This window comes from Coloeus monedula (genome assembly GCF_965178545.1).
Source record: "Coloeus monedula genome assembly, chromosome: 3".
Lineage (NCBI taxonomy): Eukaryota > Metazoa > Chordata > Aves > Passeriformes > Corvidae > Coloeus > Coloeus monedula.
Genome location: NC_138783.1, coordinates 21,069,319 through 21,092,718, shown reverse-complemented (window position 1 = coordinate 21,092,718; position 23,400 = coordinate 21,069,319). Strand labels below are relative to the sequence as shown.

The 23,400-nt window shown below is 39.2% G+C and overlaps 2 protein-coding genes across 5 annotated transcripts in view; both read right to left on the bottom strand.

Moving 5' to 3' along the window:
* The window catches only part of IMPG2 (interphotoreceptor matrix proteoglycan 2), a gene marked incomplete at its 5' end in the record, with an annotated part of 54,369 nt that extends 37,628 nt beyond the window's left edge, over window positions 1-16,741 (bottom strand). The window contains 3 exons of the mRNA XM_082279034.1: window positions 4,740-4,906; window positions 15,091-15,351; window positions 16,711-16,741. Of these exons, the coding sequence (XP_082135160.1) occupies window positions 4,740-4,906; window positions 15,091-15,351; window positions 16,711-16,741 (459 nt within the window). The remainder of the gene's footprint in view (window positions 1-4,739; window positions 4,907-15,090; window positions 15,352-16,710) is intronic.
* Window positions 16,742-21,070: 4,329 nt separating this feature from the next.
* Window positions 21,071-23,400, bottom strand: part of SENP7 (SUMO specific peptidase 7) — a 44,884-nt gene continuing 42,554 nt past the window's right edge. For all 4 annotated transcript variants that reach the window (XM_082279292.1, XM_082279293.1, XM_082279295.1 and 1 more), the window contains one exon: window positions 21,071-23,208. In XM_082279292.1, coding sequence (XP_082135418.1) covers window positions 23,071-23,208 — 138 coding nt within the window. In that variant the 3' untranslated portion in view covers window positions 21,071-23,070. The remainder of the gene's footprint in view (window positions 23,209-23,400) is intronic.

Below are 23,400 nucleotides of genomic sequence, written 5' to 3'. Positions count from 1 at the left end.
TCCTCAGCATGATCTACATTTCCCCTGTTTACTAAGGTCTTTTCTCCCATTTGGAAATAAGGGGTCTGAGACTGCCACAAATAACAAATGGCTGAAGAATCATGGAGTTCAGAGATCCTCGTGTGCCAGCAGGAACTTGACAACTGCACAGAAATACCAAATGTATTCTACATTTTGACTGTCACTTTTTTGTTCTGCAGTCATTCTACTTGCTTTGCTAAATAAAATATATTCTGTTTGATAAGGGTATTAAACAAGAGGCTGTAAAATTGCTCTTAGTAATCACCCAAGAAAACCACTGACATGTTTCTTTCCCCACAGCCAAAGGCCACCTGCAAAATGTCAGCCTGTGTGACAGCCACATTCTATAATAAAGTTTCCATTACAAACCAGCAGAAGTTCAACATGCACTTCTGTTCTATTTCCTTGTTTTCTGTTGTAATATGTCAGGCTAAAGAAAAAAAATCAAAGTAAAAAAATTTGAAACCTGACTTAGTAACAGGGTTTCTTTTTGATATATTCCATAGGAAGGAATTGTATTTTTTCCCTCCTCTTCTAATTGCGATACATTTATGGATTCTGTTCATAACAAGATCTGATACTGGGTTTAATTATGTGAGCATATATACTTCTAGTCAATTTGAATTCACCTGAATTTCCATTAAAGAATGTAAGCAATCAAGGCATTGGCAAGGTGGCTGCAGGGTGAAAGACACTCACCAGTATCTTTCAACAGAAGCTCAGTGATTAGCAGTATATTCTGCAAGTTGTGGGTTTATGGCTCTGGGTTTTTTAAAGTATCACAAACTGCATAAAGATGTGCTTGACTGTAGATCTCCTTTTTTTAAACCTCTTGAAGATATCTTTGTTCTTACTACCACTCCATATTTTTCACACCCGTGGTTCTTTTAGCTTTATTCCTCCACACTTAAACGTTCAGTGCAGCATCTTCTGATGCAACTTGTGCAAAAGGCTACTTGCAGGACAACAGTGTCAAAACAGTTCAACCAACTGCTCCAAAACTGCTGCATTATATCAGTAATTTATAAAGCCAAAAAGTGTGCCCAGCAGCTATGTGGGTATCTAACAAAGTATACCATATGCCAGCTGTAAATTCTCCTATGAACACACAGGTTGTGGTGCTTTGGCAGCAGTGCTTCAATCTCATGGCAAGTTACCCCTTGTTCTTGGGAAACCAGTATTAAATTTGCTTGCATTTCTCCTCACTTGGATTTTCCAAAAATTGCCTAGCACAAGTGGGAACATGGCCAAAATCACAGGGCAGAGTCAGGGCAAATTTGGCAATACTGGAATTCCAAACATACTTGTCTCAAATTGCAGAATGGGATGAATGAGGACATTCTATGGAGCATGGTTTTACTCCCCACTGAAATACAGCTACACAGTAAGGAACACAAACCAAATTAATTTGTAGGAAGGAAGGTTTACATGAAGATTTATACTGAAAAAACCCCACCCTATGGACTGGAATTACCTTCTCCATTTGCATTTCCATCAGGAATTGAAAAGAGAGGTTAACAATCTCACACTTTGTAAATCTACTTAATATCCAAAGAAATTAGTTCGGATAGTGTTCTCCCTATGTAAAGTACTGTCAATTAACATAAATTAAAATGGAAAATTCAAAGGGGAAAAAAGAAGGATATTTAAAACCATTTTTATGCTTGGCACAAGGATGTCCACCTGCTCCTCCTGAAAATCTGGCAGGTGATCTGCTATAAGAAACTCAGGTAATTTAGTATATACATTCTGTATTAGCACATGCATGTATATACAGATATTACAGGGAAACCCACAGAGACACACCTCACATCTCCAACACAAAAAAAAGAAGCATGAAAGCTGAGATCAGCTGGTCTAAGCTCCAGCTGATATCCAGTAAGAAAGTATGTTAAAAGTAAGAGAAAGAGAATTTTTATCTGCATGAACTAAGTTAGGTTGGAGCAGACATTGCAGCATCTGTGGATGTGTGACAGTGATTACTGGGGTTCAGAGGAAAGGTTAAGAAAAAAACAAGGAGGAAGGCTAATAAGATTGCATTTAATTACACTGCTCATAACAGACCTTCCTCCCCACTACTACATAAACAGCATGAAAGCAATCAGTTTGCTGAATTATGTTTATTGAAAGCAAACCCCACAGATTTAGTTTGCCTAATTTTCAGATACCCTGGACTTCTTTTGAGAGAGAAGGGGAAAATTCAGGACATGCAGCATTTCTAAAAATTAAAGTTCGTGTTGCAATCTACCAAAAAGCAATACAAAAAGACACTTTGAAATAAGACTGCCAGAAACTGCCAACATGCCTGTACAAAAGAGGCGGCAGAGCAATGCTATGGCAGTAACAGCCAATATATACCAAAAGAAAAACAGAATTACTTTTATCACTGAAGGCTCTAAACTAAACTCTTGAAATTAACCACAGATGATTTGTAGACATTGGAGAGCAGAGGAATATTAGAAACAAGTGGTATTTAATGAGGAGTGTAATGGTCAAACAAAAAAACCACTGGAAAAGTGAATCTTCCTTTTAAGCAAGAGAGTGTGGCCTATTAGATGTATCACACCTGGCCACTACAGAGTGCTGTGCACACAGTGAAATGACAGCAGCCCTTTGGTGAGAAGTGCTCAGTGCTTTAGAGGTCAAACCTAAGGAATGGGGAAAAAAATAGCAACAGCTGACAGCGACAAAATGAATGAACATGGCGTAATGAGAGGGAAACAAAATCCCACAAGTAATGGAAAGGCTTGACCATGCAACTTGGTCCTCTTAGCTGGTGAGAGTGGAAAGAACAAGAGGGTAGGACACAGGGCTTTAGAAGGGTGTTTGGTCCCACAGGCTAAACCCCAGTTCTTACCACCACATTAGACTGGGGCAAGCAACCAGCAGCAAGAAGGATGTTCTTAAAAGCAGAGATGTATCCACTACATCTGTTTGGACTTAACATTCTCACTGCTGCTTTAAAAAGGTTTCACACTCTGACAAGAATTTTGCACACAAGAACATATGAGAAAGGTGAGTCAGTACTAGAGCTAGCAATTAAATCCACTCTCTGACCTATTCATTTAAAAATAGGTCATTGGATCTTTTGACAGTGACTGATTGGGGGATAGAATAGAGTGCTCTTGCCTTCAGTCTTTGAACCAAAGTTAAACCGAGTTCAGCTTTTTATTTAAAAAAAAATCACCTGACAGATTTGTGACATTTTGTGGAGTACAGAGGTGACAGCAATCAGTCCCTCTTACCACAGACTAATCTATTATCAAATCAGCCCAAGAACCATCACCTTTTACCAATTGTGCTGAAAGAAAATAGAAGAATGAAAAGTGCTTTTTCCAGAATATTGCAGTGCTGAAGGGAATATATCCATCTACAGGAGAAAGGAAACCTAAATTATATATAAACCTTCTGAAAAGGCCAAACACAGAGCACTTTAGCTGACTCCACCATAATTCTGCAGAGCCATACCCAAAACAGGAGAGCAGCAGTGTGAAGTTAGATGCATCAACCCGTTTCCAAGAGTCATTTTGATTTCTTTTAATAAACTCCCACTATAGATCATCTCATTGCCAAAATTTTACATAAAACAGTTGCATGTGCTATGTGCATTAAAAAAAAAAAATCACATTAATTTTATTTCTCTCCATCCTTTTGCAAAGTCTTCTAGGGGCAACAGCATCATCAGACTTCACAGAAGCAAAGTTTGGCTAGCATCACCTGGGAAGACTAACATGCAGGCTCGGGAAAAAAAACTTGTCTCCATGATCCACAACAGTCTCCATATTCACGTTCCTTAGTGCACATTCCTAGCATAGAAGTGCAATAAAAGAGGAGGAGAGGAAAAAAAGTCAGCGCATCCACACTGACTGAACATTACTGATTCTATGGGGTTACACATTTAAGACTTACCATTCATTAGCTTGCAAAGGTAATCATAAAGAAGATCCATAAGCCACCATACATTTTAAGAAGGTTTTTATCCGGAGAAATTAAGATATCTACTGTATCTTAGATGAATACAAAGTTAAGCACTTAATTTTAAAGTTCATTTGAGACAGGCTTTTTTAGTTTGACATATTTCTTTTGTTTTCTTTAAGCTAAAATAAACTTGAATCAACAGAAAAGATACTAAGATATTCAGCATTTTTTTATTGACTTGTTTTACACTTGTACACTGATTTTAACCTGCAACTTCCCATGGTGAGTTACCTAATGTTATTTATTGCCTTCATAGGACACCGAAGCTTTTTTATTTACAACTACACTCGTTGCAATGCACAGACATCACAAACCTGTAGAACATTAAAAAGGCAATTATGCCACAGGGCTTGGTAGCATCAGAACTACAGCTTAGAACTTCCTGCTCCTGAGTGCCATTTGGGCTGAAGGCACCTCAGTGTGCAGCTCAGAGCAGGAAGGCTGCTAAATGCACCACAACCTGACTCACATCATGGATCTGGACACCATCTACTTGTCAGGAGCACATCTACTGAAGACAACATTCTCTTCATCACTGCTGCTTTTCCCTCCATTGGATCACCCACAGCATTGTTTTGGAACTGATCTCAGAACTATGGATCCTCGAGCTGGAATACCCACGCCTGTGTCTCTTAAGGGCTCTGTCCATTACTGCCAAATGTGATATGCCAAAGTTGCATGTTGCAGTAGGACATGATGCCCTTGCCCATGAGGACACTCCAAGCAGGTGCTGCACCCACCTTCATGATCAGGCTCCGGTGCTCCTCAGACTGACTGAAGTTGGTGCCCATTTCAAAGATGCTCATTTTTCCTTCCTCACACAGGCTCATCCAGGCATTATACTCTTCACGCTCCGGCAGTCTGTCCCAGAATGTCTTGAAGACCTCCCAGACTGTTTCCTGGCACACTGAAGGCACAAGAAAAGTCTGGTGTTAGTACAACAGGAATGCTTCTGTGGCACGAGTGGCCAGGATATTATTGTCCCAATGTTGCAAGCTTATCAGCGCATTAACATATAGAACACAGCAACCTGACATCTACATGGCAATGTGGAAAGCACTGAAGGGACTGAAATGAAGACATAATGGATCTTCCACACTCATACTACCTCTCTCCCTGACTTTTTAAACAGAAATAATTAAAGAAAATTTAAGAAAAAAATAACAGAACATGAGAAAGCACTTGTCTCTTAACAATCATCAAGAACAGTATTTCCAGTGAGTGAAACTGCCCTTTGATCAATGAATCAAATTTTTAGAAAACCTAGAAAACCAAAATAGTATGGCAAATGTCCTCACAGGAAGTAGAGGTGGAGCTTAAGTTGTAAGAAAGATAGTGGCATTGATCAAAGTTTAGTAGGCTCAGTCAGTTACAATTCCTTTGGACTCACCTTTACACAGAATTTAAAATATGTTTCAGAAACTACAATTGCACTCATAATTCAAAAAACAGGGCAGAATGATGACACAAAATAATACAGTAAGAAAGAAGTCAAGCTCTAACTGTACTGTAGGTGTTCACTGAGAAAGAACTGGACAGCTCTGAACAGTCAGCCTGAGAATTAAGGTTTAATATCATTGGAGACCTCCCAACCTTGCACAAACTCTTTTTGCCAGTCAGAGCAGTTGGTCACATGATGCTCAAGCAAGGACAACTCTGTGACCCAGCATAACTCAAAGAGAGAAAGATTTATAGGATTTCCCTTGTGTCCTGGAAGAGAGCAACATTAAAAGGCAAACTCCCAAAATAATTTACACCAAATGCCATCCTGAAGTAGTAGTGGACAAACCTGCTTTTTGACCTTAATCTGATTTCACTACTTATGCAGACAGTTCAGCAGAGGAATGCTTTGCATTCCAGGAAAGTCCTGACATCACAAGCAAGCCCTTACAGGAGACTAAATCTATCTTCAGGAAGTCATTTTCTTCAATCAGCTTTAAAATTAGCTCTGGGTTGCCAAACCCAGTACCTTGCTGTTATTTCTTCTTGATACTTTTTTTTCCAAATTCCAAAGTTGTTTAAATGTACATATGTAAAAAACACATAGATCACATATGGAAATATTTTCATTCAACCAAGACATGGACATTTTTCTTAAATGCAAAGGCTTTACAAATAACAGCCTTAAGGAACTGTTTCCTATGCAGCAGCACCCTTAAAGCTTAGCTGACTCTGGCACACTGGATGGCACCATGCACAAAAAGTTTTTTTTCCACCCTGCATTTCAGTTCATCAGAGCAGTTGAGACCATTTCTCTGTTGTGGAACTCTGCAAATACAAAGACACTTCTCATTTCCATGCCACGCTCCCAACAGCTTTATGACATGGAGATTAGCATTGTAGCTCATCTGGTATGTGTGACCAGAGAAAAATAAAGTCCCCAAACTCTTCATTATTAACTGTCAGTAGGATGTTACTACTCTAGCACCCCTCCAGCATCTAGGCAGTTAACTTTATCTGTAAGACACAGTCATTTGGAAAGTATTGTCCATGTTTCCAATCAGTTTCACTTACGTATCTCTATTAATCAGAAACAAAGAGACAAATTGACAAACATCCATGCACCATCTCACATCCCCCCCTCAAGCTACACTTGCAAACCCTTTGAGGCAGGGACCACATTTCCATCCGACTTCTGCACAGACCTCAGGCAATGAAGCCATAATCCTGCTCTGGGATTTCTGGTTCCTGCTGGAGTACTAATAAGCTTCCTGAAGCAAAATAACATCTGTAGCATTCTCTCTACCATCCCACCTGTAAGAGCTAGGCACCCAGTAAAAAACTGAAGTCTAGTTTCAAATCCAGAAGCCTACACTAAGGAATATCCCTTGCTCACATTTCTTTTGGTGGTACTTATATCCTACATTCTGGATCTTTCACTCCAGGTGCTGCGTTGTACAGCAATGATCCCGCAATGAGATTACTTCCTGTGGCTGGGATAAGTCCTCAGCAGACTCTCAGTAACGACTGAAGCTATAGCAATAGCTTGCAAATACATTCCAGGGACACTGTCTAATCCTTTGGTTTTCAAATGCCAACAGGCAAAGGACTGGCTTCCCAGTTGCAAGTAATTGAATACAGTTTTCCTTAATGCTCTTAAACAAGTTTAAAATAAATGTGATGAGACAGTGTCTTGCCTGAATGCAAGCTGCTACCATACAAACAGTTGTTCCAATCGGCTCCCAATAGATTAAGGATTTTCTGTGTGTCCTTTCATTTGGAATTAGACACTCCACTGAATTCCAACCCCAAAGGCTTTGTGACATCTGTGGGCTCCAAGCCCATTAATTAGATCTAAGCTGTCACCACAGCCATGTATTCTGCAAAAGGAAGAAATGAGATATGGATAAGCAGTCACATTTTGTCCTCTCTAGCCTCTCCTATCTAGCTGTTTCCACTGAGGTGAGCAACAAGTTGGACAACATAGTGCGAATTCCTTCTGTATTCTCTTCCTTCCACAGAGTCTGAGAGTGTGTTAGTTCTGACACACAAGGACAGATAAACTCCAAGCACACATCTGCCACAACTGCCATTTGAACACTTCTGTTGGTCCTGTCCAGGAAACCACACCCTCAGCCATGGTGAGCAGCTTGCCAACACAATCACCCTGCAACCTTGTTGACACAGTCTGTCTTGTCACTGTCTTGCTTATTCCAGCTGGCCAGTTCATAAAGCAGGGGATTGCTCTTCAGGATAAAAAATCCAGGCAGTAAGTGTTCATCACAAGAACCAGCCTCAGACTTGCTTACTTATAGGGTGCTCAAGAGTAAATGCAAAGGAAGAGTGAAACAAAATTGTTCTTTTTCTTTCTTTCTTTCTCATAAATATTTTCATTGTTTCACAGTTAGAAGAGAGTTGCCATTCCGAGCATAGAGACAGAACAATACAATTTATTCAGTGTGGTTCAAATCACAGACATATAAAGAAAGAGACAAGCACAATTTATCTTCCGCCTCTCCTTCTGCAAAGTCGAAAAGGGAGCCAATTCTTACCTTGACTTGATGTGGCCACCCAGGGAACTGAAAAGACACCACCCTCACAGTGCATTCAAGCTGGCTAGTAAGTGTGATCACCCTTCTTTTAACTTGAAGGCAAGCACACCCTGTGATGGGTTTTTAGCTATCTGTAGGTGAGGGAGGTTTTTCAGAGTTTCTTACCAACAAATTCTTGATAACTCCCATAAAGAAAAACATGTTTTTCATTAACTAGATTTTAAGCATTCTGAGACTCTGTAGACAAAAGTTGGAGGCACAAAACCGAAGTTAAACAGGAGTTAACTGGAAGATTCAGGAAATAACTATAACTTACTTTTTAAAATAATTTACTATCTTTCCTTTCTGTCCTTCCAGAAACGTGCCAGTGTCTGTGTCAAATACATTATATAGATATGCTGACAATAAATTAAGCAAATTTGAGTAAGATTTAAAATAGCAACTCCTTGAAACCTAAACAGAAATTGAAACAAAATGAGAGTCAGGGGGGACCAAACAGTTGACCACTAAACTTTTCAAGCAGAAATACAACTCTGACTTTTAAATATAAAACATTTAAAGGAGATAGAGAATGGAAAAAAAAAATTGCTGCATAAGAGCTTATAATAAATTGCCAGGAGCCCAATAATTCAGAATTATGATTGAAACTGCTGCATTTTGCATTATGATCTTTCTAGGATTTAGTTTTCTAAGACTAGCTACAAAATTCTTAAAAAACCGACCAAGCAGGCAGGCCTGCCAGCATGAGGAAGAACTGCTGAGCAGAGCCAGCAGCACTGCCACTGCCACCTGAAGAGCATCTCTGCCCTTGGGCCATATGCAAAGAGCTGCTCTTCATGTCTGGATCTCACACCAAACTTTCACTAGCCCACTACAGGGCACAGATGTGTGGGACAGCATTAGCAACACCAGGCCCTGGAGGAGACAGGATTTGTGATGAGGCCTCTAATCCCCAGCAAACAATACTGATTAAAAGCATCATAAAATCGAGATCAATCTTTTAAGGCAGTGAGCTAAGAGTCTTGAAGCTACATGTGAGTGGGAAGGTAAGCTCCTCTGGAAAATTGCTTCCTTCATCCCATGGCTGCAGTAATAACTAACTTGTATTTTAATGTTAGTTGATCCCTCGGCTACATTGCAATTTTCCACCAAAGAATTCAAGTGTTTAACAAAAAAAAAAAAAAAAAAAAAAAATGAAGGCTTATGAGATAAAGAGAAGCTCCCTGCTACAAGAGATATGATCAGGTCCAGCTGACTACAGGAAAAAGAACAGGTATGCTGAAGAAATGTAACTGACTGGCACAATAAACCAGAATTCAAACCAAGAATGCAAATCACACCGCTTGTTCTGCAGCTTGTCTCCAAAGTATATTTTGCATGCATATACTACATTTTCCATGTACTCCCCATCCTGAAAAGCTTCACAAATTAGAAGTCACTTAACTCATCACTGAAATAATCATCTTCAGGTGAAAGAGGAGGTAGGAAAAAAATTAAAAGATCAGCACATTTGGTCCACGCCCTTGTGCAAGCATCTACTTGAGCCAGGTGTCACAGGCACTTGAAGTAAGCAATGTTTTAACCTTTAAAGGCCAAGGCGGGTTTCAAAGGCTGCTTCAGAAAGCCAGACATGTCATAAGACAATTCCAATGGGAATTGTCTGTCAGCATATCTGCTTCAAAAGCAGAAACACCCAGCCCTTGGGAGCTTCTCTATGTCAAATGCAGTGTCTATGCTCAAGCAATACTCAAATATAATAGACAATATCCTGAAAAGCTTAAAATAATTGTGTTTCAACCCAAAAAATTCCTCATAGGCAGACACAAGCTCTTTTCAGTCCTACTAATCTGCAGGAAGGAGTGAAAAAAAATTGATTTGAAGCATCTTTTCCTAAAGACATCGTCACTGTTTTCAAAACCTCCAGCTAAGATCTGTGATGTAATTAAATGACTTTTCTCTTGCTCTGAAATTCTCCAGCCTGGCTACCCCTCACACACCTGGAGCATCCTGGATACAGCATCCTTGTGGCTCAAGCTGTACCACTGGGGATGCATTGATCTCTCAAACGGGAGACAATTAGCCTATTACACTCAGTGTGTGCTCAGGGATTTCTGAGGTTAACAGAAGAGGCACCACATGACAGCACTGAGCACCCTGTAGGGGGTAGGGTGGCTTTCTGGCCATTCGTGTAAGTGGGCAGTGCTGGAGTTTAATCCCAATTAAATCTCATTAGTGCTTCTTAAGAGTTGAACCGTGTATGGTGACTAGGAGCACTGAATCAGGCTGAATATTCTATTTTGAGGCAACATGAGACCAACTCCTCCTCCTCTCTAACAATTTCTGCACAACTGAACAGCTTAATGGCAGAGGGGTTTGATGAAGACTACAGTCACACTGACAGATACCTCCTATGAGGTCGTTACTGCAAAGGCTTTGTTAAATTAATACACACATGCAAAGAAATCACTCATCTATTGCTGCAATGCTACTGTCTATGGCCTATAACACCCTTAAAGCAACCCTTAAAAGATACATAAAAGAAACAAAGGGTTTAAACGGAAAAAGGCTTGAATGTGAATTAGCTAACTCACATGAAAGATTTTTGATTTGAACATTACCATACTAAAATCTAGCAAATAAATTATTCTCACCAATAATATTTCAGTGCAAACAAGTGTCCTTCATGGAAAAAGTCAAGTTTCTCAGAAGCATATGCTGGCATCTAAAAATTCAAACATAGAGGGAGACAGACCTTCTACAAATAAACTTCAGAAACTTATTGCTGAGTATGAGCTATAAGTAATATGTGCCAGGGATGGGGCAGAAACAGGGAAAAAAGGCTCACCCAGCTAGATTCTTTATTTAATGTATTCTATTTATCCAGGTAGTTTTTATGACTTTTGGCTCTTTGCCTTCGTCATTAGCAAGATCTGAATAACTTGTAACATTTATGATTTCTGTATCAAATTGAAACTTTACTCTTAACTATGTTCATGGGCAGAAAATAACATCATTATTTCTAATGTTTCAGTAAACAGATTTGAAGGGACTGAAGAAAGGGGAAAATGAGCAAGCATAGTGCTATGCCCAGTCTAAGGACTACAGTCATGCACAGAATTTAATTCCTGAGAAACAGGAATTCTTTCCAAAGTTCAGAAATGCCCATGTGTCTCATCAGGTACAGCCCACTGCAATACCATCTGTTTCGTTGTTTGGTCAGTATCTGTAAAAGCTGTCCTTAGATGTTCAGCTTATCTGAAGCTCTGGCTGACAAGAACAGTTCTGGCAGAGAGACTATCTGATCTACTCATGTGAAAAGAGGATCAGTGCTCACAAAACCAAAAAGTACTCATGAGCATACACTGAATAGTTTAAGAAAGAGGGTCACAGTAGGAAAAATTGCAAAGAGAACTAGGAAAGGTAGCCACCAGAGTAATTACATCTCAGAGGTGGCAAAGAAGCATATTACCCTGAGCCATGGTGACAAAATCCAGCAGCATTTGTTTTACCCAATTAACAGGCATGAGACAGGTGAACAGTACAAGCCATGCTATCTTGTAATCCTTATATTGTTTCTGTTTTACATGCTAATTCAAATTCCACGCCTACTACAATCCTCTACCAACAATTTTCACAACAGAGAACTGAGAGCTTCACTGAATTGTCTGCATAGAGTGACTGGTCACAACAGACTTGGTCTGAGTGGGCATGGCTATTTTTCACATAATAAATTTAATTTACCTGTGGCTTGGGCTACCATTTCCCTGTCAGCAGCAAAGAACATCATAACAGACATTATCATGTCTAGACCACTCACTGTCTGAAATCCCACTATTAGATTTCCACAACATTTTTTTGTGGAATCTCCAGCTGCCCATTGGACACACTTTGTGTTTGTCACAGCAGTCTAGCCATGAACCACCATTACACTTATATGACTCTTCCATCAGCAACCATAACATTACACCATTTAAAAGGACATCAGTTAAAAACACCCTAAGACCCAACCCATAGGCCTACAGTACTGAATCTGTAAACATCTATGACTGATTTCCATCCCCATATTGAAAAAAATGAAATAGAAAATCAGACAACAGTAACCTCCACATACAGCTACAAGAGATACAGAGACTGGGCAGTACAGAGACAATCATAACCCAGGATTTGTCTCAAAAGAATGAAAATAGTATCATCTGCTACTGCAAAACTCTGTTCTGCATGTGACTGACTGTAAGAATAAAGCAGCACTTCAGAAATTTTTCTTTTGGATTTCAGGTGTAGAAAAACAAGTACAACTCCACCCCTGTTCTATGCTGGTGCTTCTGAATACCACAGTAATAAAACCACCAGTGAATAATCATACCATTAATTGGACTTCCATATGTTGAAGGGTGATACTGCTGTTTTAGAAAGCACTGATTTTTCTCCAGATCCCCACATTTTGTTCCACTTTGATTTTTTAATGGCTTATTATATATTTATCATATTCTTCATCTTGTATCTTTTTAAGGCTCAAACAATCCAGATGTTGTAGTCAGAAAACAAAAAGCTGTACACTGTTAAGCCTACAGCAATATGACATAAGCACTTCCTTAAAGCCTATGACAGGAATGTTCATCTGTCATTCTTAACACTTAGAGAGGCTTTTGCAAGCTAGCAAAAGTAAACAAAGCTAGGAGCTACAGACAGGTAATTATATTCCCACCTGTTTGCTTCTGAGGTTGACACAGATGGAACAAACAGCCTGGATAAGCAGCACATGCAAACCTTTTCTGATTTTCTAACAAGCTTTTAGATCAAAATAGCAATCAACCTTTCTTTCCAAGGTAGTGACATTGCACTGCTGGCAGTAAGGCAAAACCAAGGAAAGAATAGACTGTATTAAAACCATCCTTTCCAGAGAAAGTATATATTGATATTGAAGTAATTTCTTACTTCAACATATACAGAATTTAAAAAAGATTCTAAAAAATACACACTGAGATTGAAAAATCAGCAGATTCTGTGTACATTTATATTTATTCCCTTCTGGGGTCAGTTGTTTTCCTAGTCACTCATAGTGGCTGGTCTCTGAGTGTTAAACAGTGACCCCACTTTTTCCTAGGATTATTTTGTTGACAGAGGACTGTGGCAATTTGGATGGCTACTAGAAGCTTTGCATGTAACTCAGTAACACTGAATTCAGATACCAAGTACCCACCAATCCTGCTCTATCACTCTACTCTTCAGCTGGACAAAGGAGAGGAAATGTAACAAAAGGCTCTTGGGTTGAGGTAAGGACAGAGAGAGATCACACACCAAATTCTGTCAAGACATGCTCAACTTGGGGATATTCCTTGAATTTATTACCAATCAAATTTGAGCAGGACAACAAGAAATAAAACCAAATCATGAAACACCTTCCCCTCACCTCCCTTCTTCCCAGGCTTAACTTCACTCCTGGTTTCCTCTAACTCCTCACCTGCAGTAGTGCAGGGGGATGGGGCAGTGGGCCTGTTTCTGCCACTACTTCCCCCTCAGGGGGAGGACTCCTCACACTCTTCCCCTGCTCCAGTGTGAGGTCTCTCCCATGGGAAACAGTTCTTCGCTAACTTACATCACCTCAGGTGCCTACTCAGGACATCATTAGACACCACCCAACACTCCTGGAACAGCAGTTTCTGCTGACAGAATGAAGATGACAAATTGCTTGAACCAGACCTTGCATGCCTTGCTGTTAATTAAAGTCACCTCTTCTCCTTTCAGAGATCTTTTTCAAAAGTTTTAACTTAAAAGCACTAAGGGTAGTCACAGCCTCTCTGCTCAAGGAAATCTTGTGGATTGTGGAAGCTGTTAAGTCCAGTAAGGAAACAGATGGACTAGGTGGATTTTTGGTTCAGCCTAGGATTATTAAGACCTAAATATACTTTTGCAACCTAATTTACAGATCTCTTTCTTCTTTATTATCACTCACACTTTTGCTTAGTTGGTGTTGCCCTAATCTACCCCTACCACAGATAAGTGAGGGGTGACTGCAGTTAAAGCCCATGGTATATATGGATTCATTTGGAGCAAACAGAGAACAGTTGAGTCCTATTGGGTGGAAATAAGAAACTGGCAAAGCCTGTCAAACCATCAGCATCATCATCAGTGTCAACATCCCTTGCAAGCTGGGCCCAATTAATATTTGAATGATGCTCTAAAACCCCATATAATTCCACTTTGTTCTCCAAATACATTGTTTATGTTTACTTTTATGTAAACACTAAGCAACTCCTGGTTGATATTGTTTTTCTCTTGTCTAAGTAAATAAACTGTCACCAGTGAGAGTTTCTCTATAGGTAATCAAATCTCATCAAACATGAGTCTCTGAGCACCCTTCCTTCTCCTCTGACAGCAGCTCTTTGTCATTTTGCCAGTTTTGTACAAACATGTTAAGATAATGACAGATTGTTTGAATGCTGCAGTACAGACACACAGAGCAGAAAGTGCTGTGTGCCTGTGATGCCCCATTCCAATGCTGTCAGACAGAAGGGTTCGAAATACATCATGTTACTGTAATATTTCATCTGGTGAAAGATGTCAGTGGGAATACTGCAGCTCTTCAGAGAAAGCTCTGTCACACCAACTTCCACATTTTAAAAGAAAGGCTTCCTGTCTATTATACTACAACCCAACACACAGAGACTGGCTTCCTACACAAAACACACTGTACTTTGCACAACCAGCCAGAGCCAGAAGTCACACGGCTGAGGTGACTTGACTCTTCTGACTGATGCCTCAATGAAATCTACTGGCACTTTAAGAACACTAAATAAACCCAATAGACTCTGCTATTTAGTTACTCTGTACATAGCACCTGTTTTTCTCAGCATTCAAACTGTTCTGAGAAAGGATTATTTTAGTAAACAATGTGGTTTCAGGGACCAAGAGTTCTTATATGAGTGTAGACAGACAGTGGGTTTTAGCCCAGACCAGCTCTCATAAGCAAGATTATCACAGAAAAGTTTCTCCAGTAATAATGTATTTCCTACAGCCTGATATTTACTATGTTTAAAAGTTTAATTAAACTTTTTTATAAGTGAATGTTCCTTATCAATTACCCACGAGATGTACTTACCTCTGAGCCTGAAATACTTCAGATGGTTGGCAATAGCCTGCTCAACAGATTCATCAGGGCAGATCTTAACTCCACTGGGGAACAGAATGGACCGCTTCCTTCGTAACTGCAAATGCCTGTGGAACTGCTCAGCATCCATGATGCTGTTAGGCTTTTTCAACCCAGGAGGCAGAGAAGGGTTTGCCAGCTGCCAGTCACTGAGCTGAGGGGCTGGTGAAACTTCTTCAGCCTGTCCTCCTTCTGCAGCTGAATAAGCTTCTGCTGTGAAATTAAAACCACACAAATTTCTCTGATGAGATAATGATGCAATCATTAGTATCTTCATTCCACTTCTGTAGTCTCTGAAGGACATTGCTGTGCTTTTTTCTGTTAACAGAACCTGTCTCTGACTGCGATGTTATCAACAACCTTAAGCTCTTTACAGTATCCCATCAAATGGTAACATAGTGTAAGGCTCTAACCCTTTGAATTCTACTGCTTTGTGTTTAACTTTCCTTCTGTCATTAGGCTGAGGTCAATGGGACTATATTTGTAAATATATATGTATTTAGAAGCTTTCAGGGCCAGAAGTAAAAGAGAGAAATAATTCTACTCCATACTTTCTTTCCCCAAGAACCATCTCTATAGCTTGCAAAAAGAAAGCTGCTTGAAAGGACAGTTAACCTTTCATCACTGAGGCAGGTCCCTACTCTTCTAGAGCAGGGGGAAAAAAAAGAGGAATAAAAAGGCTCATCAGCTTTATGTTGGGTTTGTTTTTTTTTTTTTGTTGTATCTGGTTTTTTGTTGTTTTGTGAGGCTTTTTTGGTTTTGTTTTTTTGTAATTTCCTCTTATATTAGTTGTTCCACATAATTCCAGAAGAAACTTGAGGAAACAGCTGAGGTAAGAACACGTATATTGAGATTTAGTCTGACAGTCTAATTTTCTATCCTTCACAGTTAGCTGATCTGAAATTATTTAGCTCAACTTCTTTCACTTTTTCCCCCTTTTCCTTGGAAAACATGCCTGAAAAACAATCACAACCAACCATTTATTAGAGAAAGAATAGTAATAACTCTATGGCATTTCTCATCCCACAGATTATGAGTTTATTCTGCAACTTCAAAGTCAGTAGACCTTTGACTTTTATGAAAGATGAAAGGCATGGTTATTTGACAGTATATTAATAATGAGCACTGTTGCAGAAAATCACCAGACGGTCTATCAGAGGCAGAAAAGAACATCTAAAAATGTCACTAAGGTAAACCCCCAATCTCTACCCAAACTGACACATGTTCAGTGCCCAAAAGCAGAAGATGGAACCTTACTTTTTAAGATTTAATACAAAATTAATAAAGAAAATAAAAATCGAAAAAAATTACCAGTATTTAACATCTCAAAGTTGAAAAAAAATTGCCTCCTATAGCTACTTCTGTACTCAAAACAAGACAATTGTGCAGTTATACCACCTGGCAATCACTCAAAGTATTCCATATTTACACTGCTATCACAGCACAGATTTGACCAAACATTTCTCTGTATTAGCTCCCTTTGTTACAATTAAATCAGAGAGATATTTTTAATTCTACACACTGCCATAGTTAAATTTGTAAACGAGAACATAAGAAAGATGTCTGCATTACCTGCAACTATTTGAAGATCCGTGTTAATCATTCCCGGAAGGCAAAGAAAGATTTTCCAAATGAAGCCAAACATACTTATTTGTGTAATAAAAAAAAAAATTATAAAAGCAAAAAACCCCAATCCCTTTTAGCAAGAGAGCTGTTGTCTTTACAGTAGCCTTGAACCAACCAAGAGCATTGCCCTTCTTGGAAATGTCTTGACGTCACACATTATCTTTGGAGAAAGCATTAGGTAAAAGAAGTCAACCAAGACATCCTGGCACTGCTCTTTTCAAAGACAGTATTCTGCTTTAGTGAAGAAACAAGAAAAGGTGATCGAAGTAGACTCCTTGGAGCTAGCAGATGGACTGACACAATTTTTTAATTTTAATCTGGCCAGCTAAGCTCTTTACCAGGGCTTTCATACCATTAACAGACAGTCCAAACAAGGACAGCACCTTCCACGTTTAATTAACAACACTTTTCATTGGCCTTTCAATTTCTGCTCTTTTTAAAAATCCTACTGACCACAAAACATCAGGGGGAGCACACTAATCTCCAGTAGAAAGTGTCAGTGTGTTTTGTCTTCTGCTTGTACAAATATACACACATATATATGACTGGCTTAAACACAGTGGCATACATAAACACTGAAGCAACCTCTCTGTGGGACTGATTCTTCTGGTTACAAGGCTGCTGCCGAGTCTGTGCTAAAGGAGGAAGTCTTGTGCTGTTACACCACTAACCCCTACATCCCAAAAGCAGTGCTTCCTCCAAAGATAAAGCCAGGGCAAGTAGTGATTCTTTCCTCTGTGTTCAGGTATTACCTGACATGAGCAGCAGCAGGACATTACCTGAAGATACCTGAAGAGATGATCAGCTAAGGAAATGGCAGAAAGGGCAGAGTAGAGGAAAGCAGCAGCACTCTCAGTTCCCATCCTGTCCAGGGTCAGCTCACTGTGGAAATGTGTATGGAAGCTGTCCTGCAATGGCAGACTGCATTCAGACCACTAGGAAATCTCCTTCAGGGCTGTCTTCTGCGTGGTGTTACTCAGGACTTGCTGGTTACTGTGTTCAGATCATTCTAAACAAACCACTGGTTTGGCTGAAGTGACTATTTTTGGTAGTGGTTTTGTGTAAGTATTTCAAAGCTGGATTCCCAGGTGTCTGTCTGCAGAGCTTTTACATAGAGCTCCTTAGGCAGTGCAGTGCTCACTTCTCTCTCCTAGCTGCCAGCAATTCACATATCAGGAATGATCAGCAGTACTACACATACAACACTCACAGGAATCAAATAAGATGACCTTTGTTTCTATGCTCTGTCTTCTGACATCTAACAGACTCCAGCTGATATTTTTCAAAACAGCAACATATTTTTTTTGGTTCTCCCCTCTCCACCCTAAAATTATTAAAATACACCTAAAGTTTAACCACTGAGCCACTTGAACACCCCCAGTTTTCTTACAATCAGACATTTTGGATCTATCAAACCATCACTGCTGACCTAGTCAGGCTCTGCAAAGATAACCATGATGCTGGCAGCACCACGCTGGAGCTATACATGGAACAGCACAGGGACAGGACTGCACTGGTGCCCAGAAACTGCTTCAAAGTCCTATTTAGCAGCTCTGGGTAGAGAGAACAACTTCTGAGCTAGCTTGGGAACCTTTACTATGATCCTGGACTCAACACAGACCAGCCTTTATTTTGTGATCCTCTGCAGAGACTCACTTTCAATGTTACGAATGCTTTTGCTTGCATTGTCCTGCAAAAATGCAATTGGATCAAGATTAGAAACACTACACATGCTTATAAAGGCAAAAGCTAGAACACACATACTTCAGTAAAAGTATGAAACCCAGTTAAAAGTTTTCCTGGACAGTTTTTTAGATTTACAGTATTGATTCTTTCACCAACGAAGTACTCAAAGGCACTCAGAATGGGAATAGTATAAAAACCATCTCTGTCAAAATTTGTTTTCTATGGTATGGCTATGTCAGCTTCTGTATGATAAAATATTTTAAAAGTGTAAATTCAGTTTTATTCATGTTAGTTTGCTGTCAATTTCATATTCAAGTGATTTCAGCACTCAAATGTAGACTTGTAACAGCTGAAAATCTCCTACATTTATAATAGCAAGGCATAACTAAAAGCACAATTGTTTAAAGTTTCTTAAAACAAGCAAAACAACTCTTGCAATAGATTTTCAAAATAATTGTGGAAAATTAACTCTTTCCTTGATTTGATGAAAGCCTTTAAAGTAACACTTTGTATCAGAAAATGTGTAATACTTCATTTTGAGCAGCTGAGTTGTATCTGTTCAAAACTATTAATGAAAAACATTCTTGCTTAATGAGAAAACAAGGAAAGTGTAATTCTAGTGACACAACACACCAAGGTCACCCCAGTACCTCCAAAAATAAAGACAGTTTTCTGACAGTTTGCATTTTTGAGAAGAAATTACATGTATTTTCATATAGCAAATGGGATTAGCTGAATTACAGCTCTTTAGAGGGTAACACTCCCTGAAATACTGCTGCAGCATACATGTCATTCTAACTAATGTCCCTGTTTTTCAAATGCAGTTTATTCAAAAAGCTAAATCCAGGTGTAACTAAAAGAATGTCAAATAAAGGAATATTTTAATGAACATGCCTCTAGTAAAGAGCCACATCACGGCAGATACCCACTATCTCCAAGCTCACATGGTTTAATATCCAGAATCTAATCTAACTTGGCTCCCGTGACTGGACACAGAAGCCGATTTTATGGCATTTGACAGGATTCACCAACAAAATTCCCAATCAGTTTAGCAGAGACAATTAGGTTAGACAAAGCCTTTTCCCTTGTTCAGTTTCTGTGGTTGCTGTTGCCAAGCATTCACTGTCATGCGACAAGTGCCAAGCACTTCTTGCTTGTGCTCCTGAAGAGCTCTCTGGTGAACACCTCCCAAAAATAAACAAGTTCTGAGGCTGTTTAAACTTCCAGCTGACCAAATTCAGCCGACCATAGCCTGTTGTACTGCCACCTCTTCCATCATAAAGTATTGTATTTTGAGCAGAAAAATTAGGAAGTTAGGTCAACCAAATTAATCTCACACTTATCAACTCTGTCCATGTAATGTAAACTTATTCCCAGCATTCCTCCTTTTCTGAACTGTTGACCAGAAATCTCTTACCTTGTTCAACAGTCAAAGATGATCCCAGTGTCTGTGCTTCTATTTGAACTTCAAACTCCAACTTCAATTTAATTGGGCAGAATTATTACTATTAGTATTGGTTTTATTCAACACATTTTCAATCCTGGCACTTTTCAAGTCTCATTCTACAATTCCTGCTTTTCCATCTGGAAAACAGTTACCTGTTTTTTTTTGTTTGTTTGGGTTTCTTTTCTGGGGGGATGGAGGGATAGGTGCCAGAAGCAATACTCTGCTTCTTGGTCCTAACCAAGGTAAAAGTGTTACTACTATGGCTTTCCAGGTTTTATTATTTTCTAAGGTGTAGTATTTACTGAGCACTGCAAGCTCATCTCAGGGTCAAGTTCCAGGAGGTGAGTACCACAAAAGCCCTGATGGACTGCAATTAATCTATGCCTGCAATTCCATTGCTAAAACACACCAGTCCCCTTTTACTTATAAAAAATGAACAAAAGAACCAAAAATCACACTTGCAGATTCACTTCTCCAACTCTTGATGAGAACTAGGTGACTTTTTTTAGATTTTTTCCTGGCAGATTTACTTCCTACAAGTTACTTCTCTTATGCCTTGCTTCTTGTGTTGTGCTTGCCAGCAGCACCTCAAACAGATCTCCGTGACTCAGTGTCCCACACAGACAGAATGCAGCAGTTTCTTTCAAAGAAACTGACAGGCACATTTAACACCTCGGGTACAACTGTTTGCCTTGAAACAAAAATGACACAGCTTAGGGTAAAGAGCCTTACAGAGATTGGTTTGCTTTGAAATATCATGTCACTCCACTATTTCAGTTAGACAGGGCTTAATACAGGAAATGGAAATGCAGGAGCTGTGCAAAAAGGTCCATGAGTCAGTCTGGTTAAAAAGTTAACTTTGGGGAGTTCTAGCAAATAAGAACGAAACATGAAGATACCTGGAATGTAGCTTCTTCCACAGACACTTCCTAGCACTTACCACATACCTGATAAATGCAAATGGCTGGAATGGGGTGGGTTGTGGCTGATGGTCCCATAATCACTGGGTGAGACGTAGGTGAAGAGACACACACTGTGTATATACCTTAAAAGCAGTAAGATGGCCTGTCTTAAACTGAACTCGTGGGTTACTTGTAGCAGCTGGGAAAAGAATGGTAACAACCACATTCAGCAGCTTCTGGAGATAATTTTAATATCAAATGCATTGGCATTCTCATAGCACATATGTAAGAAATCTAAAAAGGCAATCCTTCTGTGTTATAAAATCAATTTAGAAAATTGCATACATTATTTTGCTTTTTAAGTATCTAAAAAAGAACAAATCACTTGGTGATAAAACCTAACTCTACACCATAAGAAAAAGCCCAAACTGTTTTTCATAAGGGAACACTGAAAATATTATTCAATTAAGAAAGGTGTAGAGAAAGGGAACATATTTCTGCATTTTATCTTTTGTTTTACAATAAATACACAGATTATTCTTGTAAGTAATGCTGGTGTTGTGATTTAGGTGCTGAAAGACACAAACTCTGGGATGAGAGGGGAAGATGCTGGGGGGCAGGGGAAGAAGGGGTAGTGACAAACTACAGAATTAAAGTAGAAACAAAACCAAAAAACATACAGTCATTGCACAAGGCTGCTCACAGCTATACAGAAGGTAACTGTGCTCAGCAAATTGTTTTAGAATTGTCTCTCTCCCCCAGAAAGAATGCTTCCCAGTTTGAGAAACAATAAGAGAGGGGGATGGAGGAGTGTTGGATGACTGTACAGACCTGAAATAATAACTGGATTTTCCAAATGCCAGGTTTCAGAGCAGTCTTGAGGGAAGGGGCCCTGAGAATTCTGCAATGACATAAAAATGTTCATATCTTTGGGTTGCCCTCAATTTTTATTTTAACTCTCTATTGGACTTCCAGCTTTAAGAGCTCTGGTTTTGTAGACTGTTTTATGACACGTGATTTTGGTGGTTATCTGACAGTCCTTCTGAAGGGTGACATGACACTTAAGTAACAGGGAACAGGACAAAGCATCCTTTTAAAACAGTCACCTTCTATCGTGCAGTGAGTACAGAAAAAAGTGCACACATCAAAATGTGATCACTGTTCAAGGAAAAACTACATAAATACAAATTAAGACAATGATAAACTTGTGCTAGTTTATCAAAGCAAGTCTGAGTTCAAACACTCAATATTCAGGCATCTTTACTCAATTCTCCTAAGCAAGGTACAAATCCTGTTTGCCTTATATGTAAATCATATATCTTAATGACCTTATTTTTCAGTAGAACACCTCAGACCTTTGAGATCGTTAAGCAACAGCCTGCTTACCTTGCTAATGCAGTGATGCCTTAAGATTTGTAGGAATTATTCCCCAAAAACAGGTGAACAGTGTTAAAAATCTACTGCCTACCCATACTGTATTGGTATGTACTTTGAGAGCAAGTTTGCTTCTCAAATCTGATTAGAAAAAAAAAAAAAAAACCTTAAAAAAAATACACTCCAGACTTTAAAGTACATCAGCAGTCACTCTCGAGCAAATATCTTCCACTCATGGAAATACACTTTTATGAAAATGCTAGGAAAGGGGAAAATAATTCAGAAAAAAATAATCAAAACTCATCAGGCTCAAATCTTGGCAGAATTTTCTGACACATGCAGATTACTTCTGTATATAATCAGAAACAAAACGAAAAATACATCTCTAAAGAGAGTCAATATTAAATCCTTAAAGTAAAACAATACATAGTATTCATTCTATCTGTATCAGCTGCAAAATCAAGAGACAATACAGGATCCAAATCCTGTCTTCAGGCCTGACTCCTACATGATGATCCATGTTTATACGGAATTATAGAGAACAGGCTCCAAAAGATGAAAGTATTTTTACATCCTTGTGGCATATACCTGTAAGCAGCTTTCATATTCCAAGTAAAGAATCAACTAGCAATCCATATGGCATTAGCTTTCACTTACATATTTACACTCTTATCTACAACCTCCTCCCTTCCCCATCCCAGCATCATTAGACCACACAACACCAGTGAAAAAAAAAAATCTTTAAATAAATACATGCTGAACAAAAATTACTCCTTGTGCCTTTTTTTTTTTGTCTTCCTTGCAAGGCAGGAAGACACCAAACACCACTAAGCAGAGTTCCAGTTAGTTATTTTATACAGCAGTGTCCTTTGCCACGACTGCCATTTATTGGATTCATTAGCTGCTGCTGCCACTCTGCTGTTGGAAGTGCAGTTGCAAGATCAGGTCTCGAATTTCTTCTCTTTTGCTTCTGATCAGCTGACGAGGGAACCAATTCTCCAGATGCAGCGGTTGTTCAAAATTAACGATGGGATTCTGGTAAGAGAAAAAGGAATATTTATGGCATGAATTTTCTAACACAACTTTCAGAAAGAATTTCAAGCCCTTCCACTGCTGCTGAGATCAAGGAGGTACAAACAAGTTTCCATACAAGAATGACAGCCTTTGAAGTCAAATTCCAGTTCCTTCGTCACAATGACATATATTTGCCCTTACCAAAAGGTACCC